Source organism: Aotus nancymaae, unplaced genomic scaffold (assembly GCF_030222135.1).
Source record: "Aotus nancymaae isolate 86718 unplaced genomic scaffold, 86718_ANA_hifiasm-v0.15.2.pri h1tg000032l_0, whole genome shotgun sequence".
In the NCBI taxonomy this organism is placed as follows: Eukaryota; Metazoa; Chordata; class Mammalia; order Primates; family Aotidae; genus Aotus; species Aotus nancymaae.
The window spans coordinates 21,431,139-21,447,108 of NW_026988445.1; the positions used below are offsets into that span (position 1 = coordinate 21,431,139).

Sequence of the window (15,970 nt, forward strand, 5' to 3'; positions counted from 1 at the left end):
AGATGCCGTCTTCTTAAAAAATACAGAAAATTATAAGGAAGAGGAAAGAAATTTTCTACTCATGTAGTGGAAGTGGATCATCATCAGAGTCTTCATCCTCATCTGTTCATGTTGAGTCAGTGGAGGAGGGAGAAGAAGGGTTGGTCTTGCTGTCTCAAGGGTGGCAGTGGAGGAAAAGCCACGCCTAAGTGGCGCTGCACAGTTCAGTCTGTATTGCTTAAGGGTCAACTGTGTTTCAGACAGCACCCACGAGGAATCATCTGTAAAACACAAGTGGCCATACAGTGGGTTCCCCAGAGGCTGCTGCATGGCATGTGTGTACAAACCAACAAGGGTCCAAAAACAATAGGGCCGTGCCAGCGGCTTCTGGATGTTTCCAACTAGCGCTCTTCACAAAAGCACAGTAGATAAAACAACAAAAGCAGAGCTTTTGAGAATCCGGAATGCAGACTTTTGGTAACTCGCAAAGGCCCTGCCTTTGTCTCTCTCCACAGTCCCTCTGGCCCATAGCCTCCTGCCCTGATTCCCCCATCACTGTGAGAACATGGGGCGGAGCACATGAGAACCGTAACACCTCCCTGTAAGCCAGAAGCTGCCCTGGAAGCTCCACAGGCATTATTTCTCTGTCCCACTCCACGGCCCCGAGAGACTGACACGAACACCTCCAGCTCTCAAGAAGAGGAAGCCACGGGGCTTGCTTGGTTAGGTGACTGGCTCAAGGTCGCGTGCAGATTTCAGCTTCCTGATTTTGACCTCCTACACCAAGGGCTTTACAGCTGGTTTCAGGAAGAGAAGAAACACTCCCGCATTGAATGCAGTGTTCCACAGTGCAAGGTGATCCTGATCGTGGAAACACAAAAATGTGAAGCAAAGAGTGTGTCTTAGAATTGAAGGATAAGGGGGCTGGGCGTGGTGGCTCACACCTGTAATCCACCACTTTGGGAGGCCGAGACTGGTGGATCATGAGGTCAGGAGTTCAAGATCAGCCTGGTCATCATAGTGAAACTGTCTCTACTAAAAATGCAAAAATTAGTCGGGTGTGGTGGCATGCACCTGTAATCCTGGCTACTCAGGAGGCTGAGGCAGGAGAATCACTTGAACCCGGGAGGCAGAGGTTGCAGTGAGCTGAGACCGCCATTGCACTCTAGCCTGAGTGACAGAGTGAGACTCTGTCTCAAAAAAAAAAAAAGAAAGAAATTGAAGGATAGGGCACTTAGTGGGAGCCCAGCATGGCATTTTGAGGCTGGGGATGCTGGAGGGTGGGGCTGCCCCTCTCATGCCCAGTCTGGTGGGGGAGAGGTTGGAGGTGTGGAGGGAACTGCATGGCCTGTGACGTGACTGAGGGGCTATGCTCAGTAATCAGGGCCTAGAAAAGAATCTGTCCGTGGCAAGTCATTAATGTTTCTTTTTTAAAAAAGAAACTGGTTTCTGTTTGAAAAGCTGTGACTGCATCATGACACATGAGGTTGAATCCCCAGGACTTCACAGCGCTCCCATCATCGCACGGATCTTGGGTGGCAGGGGGCGCTGTTCCTATCTTACTGCAGCCATGCTGGACGTCATGCTTTTTGGATGTCATGCTGGGGTGGTGGCTCCCCTCCTGCATGTCTGACTCGCTCATCTGTCTGAAGCGTGCACTTTGTTCGTCCTCCAGGGCATACCCATTCTTACTGTGGCACCTTCCTACCCCCCTGAGCTGCTTGCCTCGTCTTCATCCACCTTCTCAGCACAGGCCTGATGAGCAACCAGCCCCCTGCACAGGGCTATGCAGGAAGAAGCCTGCAGTCCTTTCTCCCTCCCCAGAAAGATGTAATTCTCTTATGACATGTTTCCCTGCTAGCCAGGGCACTAGCAGCTGCTGTGCTAGAGCATTCATAGGGAATAAAAGGGCAGCCCTTGATAGCTGATGTCATGCTTTTTGGACTGATTCCTTCCTTCTTCCCTCCCTCCCTCTTAAACTTGCTTCATGGAGACCCGTCACCTGCTGTGTGGATGGAGAGAGTGAAAATGGAGAGTCTTGGTCGGGTGCGGTGGCTCACGCCTGTAATCCCAGCACTTCGGGAGGCCAAGGTGGGTGGATCACAAAGTCAGGAGTTCAAGACTAGCTTGGCCAAGATGGTGAAACCTCATCTCTACTAAAAATAAAAAAAATTAGCCAGGTGTGGTGGCAGGCACCTGTAATCCCAGCTATTCAAGAGGCTGAGGCAGAGAATTGCTTGAACTCAGGAGGCAGAGGCTTCAGTGAGTCGAGATTGTGCCACTGCACTCCAGCCTGGGTGACAGAGTGAGACTCCATCTCAAAAGGAAAAAGAAATGGAAGGTCTCATCTTCCACAGGACTTTTCGTCTAGGGAGACGCAGTCATTGATCAGATGGTCACCTGTCTGTTTTGTTATAAACTGTGATAAGTCTGTGAGGTTAAAATACAGGGGGTCGGGAGAGCAGAAGTCAGAGAAACCTGGCTGCATGTGTACCCACATGTGTGTGTGCACGTGAGGAGGTAGCAGGAGGGTCAGGGGTGTGTTTGCTGCAGTGCTGTTTGAGCTAAGATCTAGAGGATGAACAGGAGCTGGGTAGACAAAGTTCTTTGATAGAACTGGGTTCTGAAAGTTATGTGAGAGATTTTGCCAGTGGGTGGTAAATTATTAATTACAAGACATAAAGTGCCATTCGGATTAGCCTGAGTAAGTGAGGGGTTATGTCATACTAGAATGTGAGGCAGGAAATAAAATTGCAGCTGGGCATGGGCCTGGGTGGGCTGGAACCAAGGTCTCTTTGGCCCATACCCCCTGCCCCCCTCTGTGTCTTTTTCTCTGTCTGCCTCTTTCTCTAGCACCTCCCTCTCCCTACCCCCCGACTCGTCATCAGTGTATGTCTGGAGCTGGGACTAGAATCCCGTTTCCATGTCCCGATCTTTCCATAGATTTTACACAGGTCACTCAGGAAGCGTGTAGCTCTGAGAAACCACAGGTAAAATATGGCCAATGAAGTAGAGTTTTGCATTTGTTGAACCTTGGGCAGTTGCTGTGGTGGATTTTTTTTTTTTTTTTTTGAGACCGAGTCTCGCTGTGTCACTCAGGTTAGAGTGCAGTGGCGTGATCGGAGCTCACTGCAACCTCCGCCTTCCAGGTTCAAGTGATTATCTTGCTTCAGCCTCCCTAGTAGCTGGGATTCCAGGTGTGTGCCATCATGCCCGGCTAATTTTTGTATTTTTAGTAGAGAGAGGGTTTCACCATGTTGGCCGGGCTGATCTCAAACTCCTGACCTGAAGCAATCCACCTGCCTTGGCCTCCCAGAGTATTGGGATTATAGACGTGAGACACTGGATCCGGCCTCTGGACTCCACTTCAGTAATGACTTTTGTCGGGGGTAAAATGCATTATACAAATTCATCATCTCACCTAATCCCCACAAAAGACCTATAAGGTAGGTATTATGTAGTCTTATTTTCAAGTGATGAAACTGAGGCTCAAAGAGGTTGCATTTTTGCCTGTTAATTCTAACAATGTGGAGCTGTCAGAAGGCCGTAAAACCCTGTCCCAAGCCATGCTCTCCACTCTTCGCTGTGAGTAGGGAGCACTCACTCAGTGAGTGTCCATGCCAGCCAACGTGTATGAGCTCCCAGTCCTCACAACCTCCCACAGATAGGGAAAGTGGGGCTCAGAGAGGTACGGGCCCATCCAGAGGTACAATCTGGGGTCAGTTTGTAATTTGAATCTGGGAACATCTACTTTAGTCCAAGCTCTTAAATGTAACCTTTGGTGTGTCTGCCTCTAGCGGTGCACCAAAACACATCAGTTTCCTTCTAGCTTGATCTGGATGTGCAGCTGACAAGTTCCTCTCATCCTTTCCAGGTTGCCCCTCTACCTGGCCTCACTCTTCATCAGCCTTGTTTTCCTGTTGGTGAATTTAACCTGTGCCGTGCTGGTGAAGACGGGAAATTGGGAGAGGAAGGTTATCGTCTCCGTGCGAGTGGCCATTAATGACACACTCTTCGTGCTGTGTGCCGTGTCTCTCTCCATCTGTCTCTACAAAATCTCTAAGATGTCCTTAGCCAACATTTACTTGGAGTCCAAGGTAGTTGGAAATGTGATCGAGATCCCTCCCATGAAACGTGTTCTCAAAATAGTTTCCTGGTTTGCAAAAGTACATTTTGATGAATTTTAGACTTGATTTTTGCCTTGACTTTCTCTGTTTTATCATCTCCCACACAGGGGCTGCGCAAGGCTTTTCACGACAGAACTGCAGTTTTTAATAGGAGGGGTTAAATCATAGGTTGTCAAAACACCACCGAGCTCGCCCCATGGCACATGAGCTAACAAAGCATGACTGGCCAAAAAAAATAAAATAAAATCCTTGATGTAGTTAATGACGGTTTAACACAGTGATCAAAAGTCAGTTTTTGTTTTCTGGTCATCGTAACTATCTGTTTTGAGTATTTTTTGTTGTTTTTTTCTGAGTCAGAGTTTTGCTCTTGTTGCCCAGGCTGGAGTGCAGTGGTGCAATCTCAGCTCACGGCAACCTCTGCCTCTTGGGTTCAAGCGATTCTCCTGCCTCAGCCTCTTGAATAGCTGGGATTATAGGCATGCAGCACCACGCCCGGCTAATTTCGTATTTTTACTAGAGATGGGGTTTCTCCATGTTGCTCAGGTTAAGGTTGGTCTCAAACTCTGACCTCCGGTGATCCGCCCACCTTGGCTTCCCAAAGGGCTGGGATTACAGGCATGAGCCACCGCGCCCGGCCTGAGTTTTAGTTTTTCGGTCATGTTAACTATCTGTTTTAAGCCAGGGTCTTTTAACTGTCTGGAAATCGATAGCTTCATAACGTGGGGCACAGACCACTGATTTCCACATAATTCCAAGCCCACAGTCACATGAGGGCTCCCATATTCCCTGCCTCAAAGACTCTGGACAGAGCCATCCAGAGCTCTGCCCCAGCCGTTGTCCCTCTGAGATTGGTTACTTGCCTCCTTGAGCCAGAGGCCCCGGCCGGCTTACCTGGTGCGTGTAGAAGCCAAGAAGGTCCTCTTGGAGCTGAGCAGTGTACATTAGAGATTTGGCAAATAAGCCATCTGACTTTCCTGCTCGTATACTCTAGGCCTCGGGCAAATGGCGCATATTTTAACCCCATTGAAGGCATCTCCAAACCATGTCCCAGGGTCCATATGAAGATAACTTGAAATTGTAGGAAGGAGTGTGGATGAGATGAGGTTTGGAGTAGGTTTCAGGGCCTCAGGATGAAGTACTCTGATGGAAGACCCACCAAGACCACAGTGCCCCTGAGGTCCCAAAGGTCCCCACAGGTGGGGGCTGGGGAAGGGGCTGGTGTCTCAGACCCGGAGTGGCCCATACCTTCTGCTTCCTCTTTTCCAGGGCTCCTCCGTGTGTCAAGTGACTGCCATCGGTGTCACCGTGATACTGCTTTACACCTCTCGGGCCTGCTATAACCTGTTCATCCTATCATTTTCTCAGAACAAGAGCGTCCATTCCTTTGATTACGACTGGTACAATGTATCAGACCAGGTCAGTGGGGGCACTGAGGAGGTGTCACCTGACCCGGGACTACAGTTGGCCCTTGGTATCCTCAAGGCACTGGTTCTAGGACCCCAGAAAATACCAAAATCTGAATGCTCAAGTGTAAAATGGTGTACTATCTGCATATAACCTACACACATCCTTCTGTAGACTTCAATCTCTAGATGACTTACAATACGAAATACAATGCAAATGCTATGTAAACAGTTGTTATACATTGTTTGAAAATTTCTATTATTGTTATTATTACTTGAGACGGAGTCTAGCTCTTTCTCCCAGGCGGAGTGCAGTGGCGCAGTCTTGGCTCACTGCAACCTCTGCCTCCCGAGTTCAAGCGATTCTCCTGCCTCAACCTCCCAAGTAGCTGGGATTACAGGTGCCAGCCACCACGCCCAGCTATTTTTTTTTGTATTTTTAGTAGAGACAGGGTTTCACTGTGTTGGCCAGGCTGGTCTGAAACTCCTGACCTCATGATCTGCCCGCCTCGGCCTCCCAAAGTGCTGGGATTACAAGTGTGAGCTACCGTGCCTGGCTGAAATTTCTATTATTTTTAATTGTTATTAATATTTTTTATTTTCAGATATTTTTGATCTGCGGTTGGTTGAGTCCGCAGATGTACAACCCGCTGATATGGAGGGCCAACTGTATTTGCCTTTCAATGGTCACTTCCCTGTGTGGTGTCCGAACCTCACCTGTCAGATGGATCATAGCACCTGCCGTGTTCCATTTCACATGTCTTTTGAGAAAACCAGGAGATTATCTATATGTGTGTATATATCCACATACATGTGTACACACATACTTTTCACTCCTTTCCCCCCTTAGGGCTCTTGTTAAGCAGTAATTCTTTTTTTTTAAGACGGAGTTTCGCTCTTGTTGCCCAGGCTGGAGTGCAGTGGTGCAACTTCTGCTCACTGTAACCTCTGCTTCCTCGGTTCAAGCAGTTCTCCTGCCTCAGCTTCCAGAGTAGCTGGGATTACAGGTGCCCACTACCACACCTGGCTAATTTTTTGTACTTTTAGTAGAGACGGGGTTTCGCCATGTTGGCCAGGCTGGTCTTGTACTCCTGTCCTGAGGTGATCCACCCGCCTCGGCCTCCCAAAGTGCTGGAATTACAGACGTGAGCCACCACGCTGGCCAGTATACTTAATTTTTTAAAAGTACTTCCTTATAAATATAAGATGGTATTATTAAAGGGTGACATTTGCAAAGATTAAGCAAATTGTATTCAGATTTCAGAAAATACACAGGACCATGAAGTTGTAATTTTTTTTTTTTTTTGCCATAGTCATCCTCAGGGAGAAAATGTTTTTTCAATGGAGCATGTACACAGCATTTGAGAAAATCTAGACGAAAGTGACTGAGGATTTTAAAGTTTTAGTAAAGGCTCATGGCACTAGTCACAATATGATACTCTTTCTAAAAATACATTCTATAAATTTATAAGTCATAAAGCAAATGAACAAAGGTAGTGAAATGTCATCTGGCATCCGTGCTCAAAAAAATACATAAAACAATAAGAATGAACTGCCATTCACTCATTTGACAAACAGCAGTTTGTTTTCCTATCTTGGGCAGTGTGCAAAGTGCCAGGGATGCGAAACTGAACAGACTCATTCCCTGCTCAGTGGGAGCTTTATGGTCCACTAAGGAAAAGAGACACACAGATTAGCCACTAATAAAGAAATATAACAAAATAGAGGACATCTTATCCAAGCGTTAAGGGCTCTGATTAGTGGTCAGACTGTATTGATTCATGCTAGGAGACTGGTATCAGAACTGTTTCTATAAAGTGACGAGCTCACAAGTAGGGGAAGAGACTTAAGTAACAAGGCAAGAAATATAACCGACAGATCAGTACAGGATCACTTGCAGCTTGAACATTGATATTTTAAACTCTTCTCTAATTTCCTGGGAAACCTGAGCTATCTTAGAAACTTCCCTGTTAGAAATTTATTAGATGGATTTGCAGAGCTTCCTTAGCTTTTCCTGGAAAAGTACTGAATACCTAACCATCTATAAGTCTGCTTCTAACATCTCGGCGGGGCTCAAACCCTGAGCTGGATTTAGACAGTGGAGGAAAGAATAAAATGATTATGATAAGCTAAACCTGTGAGGACAAGGTAAAATTGTGTTATAATTAGGAAGGATTAAAACAGCAGCAGCACCACCACAAACACAAGATGGGAGGAAGCCGGACAAGGCACTCGAAGGGTGTGCACTATTTTGAGGAAATCAAATATATGAAAATCTAAACTTTAAGCAATGATTAGAGACAATCGTGATACACCAAGAATTTGATTTTGTATTGTAAAATAAACGTAACATTTGCTATTTGAGCCATTTTTTAGTATACGGTTCAGCGGCATGAAGTATGTGCAGCCATCATCACCATCTCTAGAACTTTTTCATCTTCCTAAACTGAGGCTCTGTATCCAACAAAGATTTGGTTTTAACAAAATTTTTTCAGTTTTTCTTTCAATTAAGAATTTATGGGTGCTCTGTCTATGAAGGAGTAGCCATTCTTTAATTCTTTCCTTTCCTAATAAACTTGCTTTCACTTACAAACAAACTAAAAAATGTATGGGTGGGTGCGGTGACCTGTAATTCAGCATTTTGGGAGGATCATTTGAGGCCAATTGAGACCAGCCCTGGCAACATAGCAAGACCTCATCTCTACAAAAAATAAAAAATTAAAAAATTAGCCAGGCATGTTGGTGCAGACCGGTAGTCCTAGCTGCTTGGGAGGATCACTTGAGCCCAAGAACTGAAGGCTGCGGTACGCTGTGACCACACCACTGTACTCCAGCCTGGATGACAGGGCAAGACCCTGTCTCAAAAAAAAAAAAAAAAAAAATATATATATATATATATATATATATATATATATAATTATAATGGATTTAAAATATGATGATGATTTTTAAAATTCTATTTTTATGGGATATTTATGGTTATCTAGATCTGTGTGTTGCCACCAAAATAATCTAGGAGCAAGCAAAACAAATGACCACAGTTGGACATGTTGTTTGTGCAGAATCAAAGAACACATCGAGATGTAACACAGAGGAAGCATGGGGGTGATCTTTCTGAAAGTAGCATGAGTAGTTTTGGTCACCATGCTTTAAGTATGATGTTAGAGAGAAGGCAAAAGGATCGAGTTTAAGTTATTGGGCCTTTTAAGGTACATTTTTTTTTTTGAAACAATGGCCTGATACAGTTGCCCAAACCCAACCGTGCACTTTCCTCCTGTACCTTCTGTCTGCTGTGAAGACAGAACACTGCTCTACCAAGCCCTCTGGCCATCTCACTGGGCCTGACACCAAACACCTTAGGCTCTGAGGATTGGTTTTCTAGACAAGGTAGCCCACAGCAGGCTTTAAAGGGTGAAAAACAGGATATGGTGTATGTGAAGAAAAGTTTGAAAGTTGATCTCTTTACCTAGGGATGAGACTGGGGGCAGATAACAGATGCTGCTCTCAAGAATTTAGGAGGAGGCAACGTAACCTTCTCACTATTCAATTATTGAAGAAAGTCAGCTTAGATTTAAGTGAGAGTGTTAATTTGGACTTAAGAGTTTTGGGGGTGTGAAGTAATACAATATCTGAGGTTAGAAGTTTCTGTCTTTGAATATTTTGAAGAAGAGAATCATTTATCCCATATGGTTTAAATAACCCTTATCTGAGGTCCAGACCATTACTATTATCTGATTCCAATTTGCATATTTTAGGGGAGTGTACTATACTGTATTTTAATACTTCAAGTAGACATTAACATAGTATATTCTAGGGTCCTTTCTAAAATATAGGGGAGTGAATTGTACTGTAGTATTAGAATTATCCTCTGTTCACATTGGAAACAATCAATCACATTTATTTTCTTTGCCCTTGGTCTAATGACTGTCCCTCTCTCTTTCTAACAGGCAGATTTGAAGAATCAGCTGGGAGATGCTGGATACGTATTATTTGGAGTGGTGCTTTTTGTCTGGGAACTCCTACCTACCACCTTAGTAGTTTATTTCTTCCGAGTTAGAAATCCTACAAAGGACCTTGTAAGTAAACCATTTTATATTTGTAAGAAAATATCTCCTAATTCCGATCACGACACCTGCAGTTAGAACTTTTTCTTCACTTTTCAATAGAGAAGAGGGCCTCTTCCATTCTGTGGTGATATGAAAAGTTTCCTTGACTATTTTATTGAGACATTCATTTCCCTTATCTTTTGAGGGAAAATGTTTTTCAGTTAAGTTTATTTTACAGAAGAAATGAAAGTATTATAAAGTGTATCTTACGGCCTGGGGAAAGTGATTAACTATTTCTTTTTTCTTTTTTTGAGACAGAGTTTTGCTCTTGTTGCCCAGGTTGGAGTGCGGTGGCGCGATCTTGGCTCATTGCAACCTCCACCTCTCAGGTTCAAGCAATTCTCTTATCTCCACCTCCCAAGTAGCTGGGATTACAGGCATGTGCCACCATGCCCGGCTAATTTTGTACTTTTAGTAGAGATGGGGTTTCACCATGTTGGTCAGGCTGGTCTCAAACTTAAGTGATCAGCCCACCTTGGCCTTCTGAAGTGCTGGGATTACAGGTGTGAGCCACTGCGCCCAGCCTCTAACTATTTATCTTAATGCAACATTGCCTCACTAGTATTTGAGACTTGGACTTGCTGTGAACCAAATATATAAGCTTTTCTCATAGCAAAGGAAAACAGAGAATAGAGAAATAGAAAATAGAGAATACTAATAGAAAATAGTGTGCCAGAGGGTGACTAGGGAATGGGAGGATAGGGCAATAAGAAACATTATTGTAAAGAATGCTAAAGCTGCTTCTCTAGTTTGGTCACATTTCTGTACAACCAACTTTATATAAATGTCTTTATGGGGACAGGACAGAAAATGCAAAACCAGGTTGAATGAGAAAGCACCTGGGAGCCTGGTTCCGTAAATGATTCCAACCACACAAACTAGTGGTAGCTTACTGGCTTACTGATCTATGAAACCCACAGGAAAACACAGTGAGTGGATTTGGGGCAATGTGAGCAGTGTGGGTGGTGAGGAAAGCATAGATGATTAATGTCCTCCCATAATTCACAGCTCATATTTCATACCCAGATGACTGTCCTGTTGTTTGATCCTGTTTTTGGAAGCTGGAGGCAGAGGCAGCCTTCAAACCAAGTAGTCTGGTTCTAGAGTCCATGTTTTTTTTTGTTGTTGTTGTTCGTTTGTTTGTTTTGAGATGAAGTCTCACTCTATCACCCAGCCTGGAGTGCAGTGGTGCAATCTCGGCTCATTGCAACCTCCGCCTCCCAGGTTCAAATGATTCTCCTGCCTCAGCCTCCCAAGTAGCTGGAACTACAGGCATGTGCCCCTAGGCCCAGCTAATTTTTGTATTTTTAGTAGAGATGGGGTTTTACTATGTTGGCCAGGCTGGTCTTGAACTCCTGACCTCGTGATCCACCCACCTCAGCCTCCCAAAGTGCAAGGATTACAGGCATGAGCTACTGTGCCCGGCCAAGTCCATGGTTTTAATCCCTGTGCTATACTGTAGCTTTCTCTGGCCTCATGGTTTTGAGAATAAATTATATTCTTAATATATATGACCTAATAGTCCTATCTATAACTTCTGTAATTACATAGGAAAAAAAGTCTAATATTCTTTTGGGGGGAAATCTATAACTTAACTCATACCCATCAACTTTTTAAAGGAATACACTGCAGGTGGGTCATTTCTTTAAAATGTCATCTACCATTTGTATCTATAATTCATTTGGTACAAACAGGTCTCTAAACTTGGCATCATTATAGCCAAACTTCAGAGCCTCGGTAACGGGATACTCAAAGTGCAGCTCTTTACCGTCTGTATCAGAACCCCTCAGGGTGCTGGGTGTAAAGATTCTTAGGTCATGTTGGAGACCCAGACCAGAATCTCTGGGGTAGGTTCTGGGAATATACATTTGTAATACGCACTCCAGGTGATCTGAATACACTGTAAAATTTGAGAATCTCTGTCCTTATCCTTTTCTGAGACTGGGTCTTGCTCTGTCACCCAGGCTGGAGTCATGCAGCCTTGACCTCCTGGGCTCAAGCGATTCTCCGCCTCAGTCTTGCATGTAGCTGCAATTGCTTGTGTGAGCCATGTTGCCCAGGCTGGTCTCAAACTCCTGGCTGCGTTTGTCTTTTTAAAACAGCTTTATTGGGATGTAACTCACTTACCATATAATTTACTCATTTCATGTGTATATTTCAGTGGTTTGGGGGAGATTCACATATGTGCAACCATCACATCACAGTCAATTTTAGAACACTTCCATCACCTCAAAAGGAAACCCCATACTATCATCTGTCATTCCCCATTTCCTTTCTGTCTCTGCCCTACCCTTGGGCATAAGCCACTATAATCTCTCGTATCTATGGATTTCCCTAGTCTTGACTTTCGTATGAATGGAATCATATAGCATGTGGGTTTTTGTGACTGACTTCTTTCACTTAGCAGAATGTTTTCAGGATTCATCCATGTTGTAACATGTATTTGTACTTCATTCCTTTTTATCGCCAAATAAATATTTTATTGTATGGGCAGACCACATTTTGCTTACCCATTCATCGAGTGATGGACATCAATGGATTTAAGGGATTTTAAGTTTTCCTTAAACTTGTCCTTTTTGTAATTTCATTTCAAGCTGCTTTATATATATGTATATATACACACATACATACATACATACATACATACATACATACATATATATATATGGAGTCTGGCTTTGTTGCCCAGGCTGTAGTGCAGTGGGGTGGTCTCAGCTCACTGCAGCCTCTGCCTCCTGGGTTCAAGTGATTCTCCTGTCTCAGCCTTCTGAGTAGGTGGGATTACAGGTGCCTGCCGCCACACCTAGCTAATTTTTGTATTTTTAGTAGAGATGGGGTTTCACTATGTTGACCAGGCTGGTCTTGAACTCCTGACCTCAGGTGATCGGCCCACCTCAGCCTCCCAAAGTGTTGGGATTACAGGCGTGAGCCACTGTGCCGGGCCTATCATTTCAAGCTTCTTGACGACCCACATCAAGAAGCTTGAAATGATAAAGACATATTTAAGGAAATCATTTATGGAAATGAGTGGACATTAGGGTCGTTTCCACCGTTTGGCTATTATGAATAATGCTGTTGTAAACATTTGTGTACAAGTTTCTATGTGAACATGTTTTCATTTCTCTTGGGTATATTCCTAGGAGTGGAACTGCTGGGTCATATGGAAATTCTGAGTGCCACTCAGACTGTTTTCCAGAGGCAGCACCATACTACATTCTCACCAGCAGTGTATGAAGGTTCTGATTCTTCTGCGTCCTCCTAGCACTTGTTACCTGACTTTTGATTCTAGATATCCTAATGAGTATTACATGGTATCTCCTTTTGGCTTCTGATGTGTATTTCTCTGGCGACTAAGTTTGCGGAGGATCTTTTTGTGTGCTTATTGGTCACTTGTACACCTTCTTTGGAGAAATGTCTACTCACATCCTTTGTCCATTTTAAACTGGGTTGTCTTTTTATTGAGTTGTAAGAGTTCTTCATTTTAGATATACTCTAAGTCCCTTGTCAGGTATATGATTTGCACACATTTTCTCTCATGCTGTAGCATCTTTTTACATTCTTGATGGTATCCTTTGAAGCACAGAAGCTTTAAATTTTGATGAAGTCCACTGTATTTATCTTTTGTTGCTGCTTTGGTGTCATACCCAAGAACCCTTTGCCACATCCTATACTGATGGTCCCTGATTTACAGCAGTTCAACTTAGAATTTTTCAACTTTACAGATGGTGTGAAGGCAGGACACATTCAGTAGAAACCATACTTGAAATTTTGAATTTTTAAATCTTCTCCTGGGCTAATGATATGGGGTATGATAATCCCTCAAGATGTATAGGGCAGCGAGGCACAGCTCTCAGTCAGCCATGCGATCATAAACGACCAATACTCCACGGTGTGTATTTCTGATTTATTTTCAACTTACAATAAGTTTATCAGAATGTAACCTCATCATAAGTTAAGAAGCATTTATTTGCCCCTGAAAACTTGCCCCTACGTTTTCTTCTAAGAATTTTGTAGTTTTTGCTCTTACATTTAGGTCTTTAATCCATTTTATTTTTTGTATATGGTGTGAGATAAAGATCCAAGTTCATTCTTTTGCACCTGGCTCATAGGTATTCTTAAACTGTTAAAAACAGTAAATTTTAAGGCAGTCTACCTTGTGTTAGTGCCACTTTGCTCCTTATGTTTGGCTTAGTCTTAGCAAAGCAGGAATTCACATATAGATCGCCATCATGTGGCTACTTCATTCATGTTCTGTTAACTTTTAAGTAGGTCACTGTTAAGTACAAGGATGTCAAACCATATGCCTGATTTGGTGTGCCATATAATCCAGTTCTGATCTTATTTAAAATCTTTCCTGACAAAGACGACTTTACTTGTTGGAAGTTGCTGGCAGAAAAGGTTTTTCAAACTCCAGCAGTCATCCCAGGGCAGCTATGATCTTGAAAACTGGCGATGACCTCTAGGGTGTACCTGAGACCAGTCATTGGAGATTTTTTGAGGGGTGAACTCAGTTTGGGGGCAGAAACAGGATGAAATGGTTCTAGAGGCAGGAGATGGAAATGGGATGAGAATCTCCCAAAATGATCTCACCATTGCCCTCATGATTATACAGATTTATTTCCAAATTGAACTATGTAATTTAGTCTGGCTAATTTAAGCATCACCTAGCTTAAAAAATTTTTTTTTGTGGGCACAAAGATAAAAGGAGTGTATATTTATGGGGTACATGAGATGTTTTGATACAGGCATATAATGTGAAATAATCACATCATGGAGAATGGTGTCTCCATCCCAAGCATTTATCTTTTGTGTTACAAACAATCCAATCACACACTTTTAGTTATTTTAAAATGTACAATTATTATTGACTATAGTCACCCTGTTGTTAGTGCTATCAAATAGGAAGTCTTATTTATTCATTCTCTTTTTTTTTTTTTATTCATTAACTATCCCGCCCGTCCTCCACTGCCCTTCCCAGCCTCTGGCAATCATCCTTCTACTCTCTGTGTCCATGAGTTCGATTGTTTTTAGATCCCACAAATAAGTGAGAACATGGATGTTTGTCTTTGTCTCACTTATTTCACTTAACATAATCATCTCCAGTTCATCCATGTCATTCCAAATGACTAGATAGCATTCTTTTTTTTATGGCTGAATAGTATTCCATTCTGTATATGTTCCACATTTTCTTTATCCATTCATCTGCTGATGAACCCTTAGGTTGCTTGCAAAGCTTAGCTATTTTGAACAGCGCTGCAACAAACATAGGAGTGCTGATGTTTCTTCTTTAGGGTAGATACCAGCAGAGGAATTGCTGGATCACGTGGGTAGCTCAATTTTTAGTTTGAGGAACCTCCCAGTTGTTCTCCATGGTTGTTGTACTAATTTACATTTCCACCAACAGGGTTCGAGGGTTCCCTTTTCTCCACATCCTTGCCAGCTTCTGTTACTGCCTTTTAGATATAAGCCATTTTAACTGGGGTGAGGTAAGATCTCACTGTAGTGTTGATTTGCATTTCTCTGATGATCATTGATGTTGAACACTTTTTCATATGCCTCTTTGCCATTTGTATGTCTTTTGAGAAATGTCTGTTCAAATCTTTTGCCCATATTTTATTTGGATTGCTAAACCTTTTCCTATAGAGTTGTTTGAGCTCCTTATACATTCTGGTTATTAATTCCTTGTCAGATGGGTAGTTTGAAAATATTTTCTCTCATTCCATGGGTTGTCTCGACTTTGTTGTTTCTTTTACTGTGCAAAGCTTTTAACTTGATGTGATCCTTTTTTTCCCATTTTGCTTTGGTTGTCTGTGCTTGTAGGGTATTGCTCAATATTTTTAAAACTATTTTTTATTTTTGAGATGGAATCTTGCTCTGTTACCCAAGCTGGAGTGCAGTGGCATGATCTTAGCTCGCTGCAATCTCTGCTTTATGGGGTCAAGCAATTCTCCTGCCTCGGCCTCCTGAGTAGCTGGGACTACAGGCATAAGCCACCACACCCAAATAATTTTTGTATTTTTAGTAGAGATGGGGTTTCACTGTGTTGGTCAGGCTGGTCTCGAACGCCTGTCCTCAAGTGATCTCCTGCCTTGGCCTCCCAAAGTTCTGGGATTACAGGTGTGAGCCACTTCGCCTAGCCAAGAGTTTTTATTTTTTTATTTTATTTTTTAATATTAATTTCAAAAGTTTTGGGGGAACAGGTTGTGTTTGGTTGCATGGAAAAGTTGTTTAGTGGTGACTGCTTGAGATTTAGGTGCACCCATCACCTGAACATTGTACACTGTATCCAATGTGTAGCCTTTTATCCCTCACTCCCCTCCACCCTTCCCCCAGGTCCCCAAGTCCATTATATTAC

General features: G+C 43.2%; 1 protein-coding gene across 1 annotated transcript in view; it reads left to right on the top strand.

Annotated features, from left to right (window-relative positions):
• GPR137B (G protein-coupled receptor 137B) overlaps positions 1-15,970 on the top strand; it is a 72,533-nt gene that overhangs the window by 38,095 nt on the left and 18,468 nt on the right. The window contains exons 3-5 of the mRNA XM_064383622.1: positions 3,854-4,076; positions 5,373-5,522; positions 9,457-9,585. Coding sequence (XP_064239692.1) covers positions 3,854-4,076; positions 5,373-5,522; positions 9,457-9,585 — 502 coding nt within the window. The remainder of the gene's footprint in view (positions 1-3,853; positions 4,077-5,372; positions 5,523-9,456; positions 9,586-15,970) is intronic.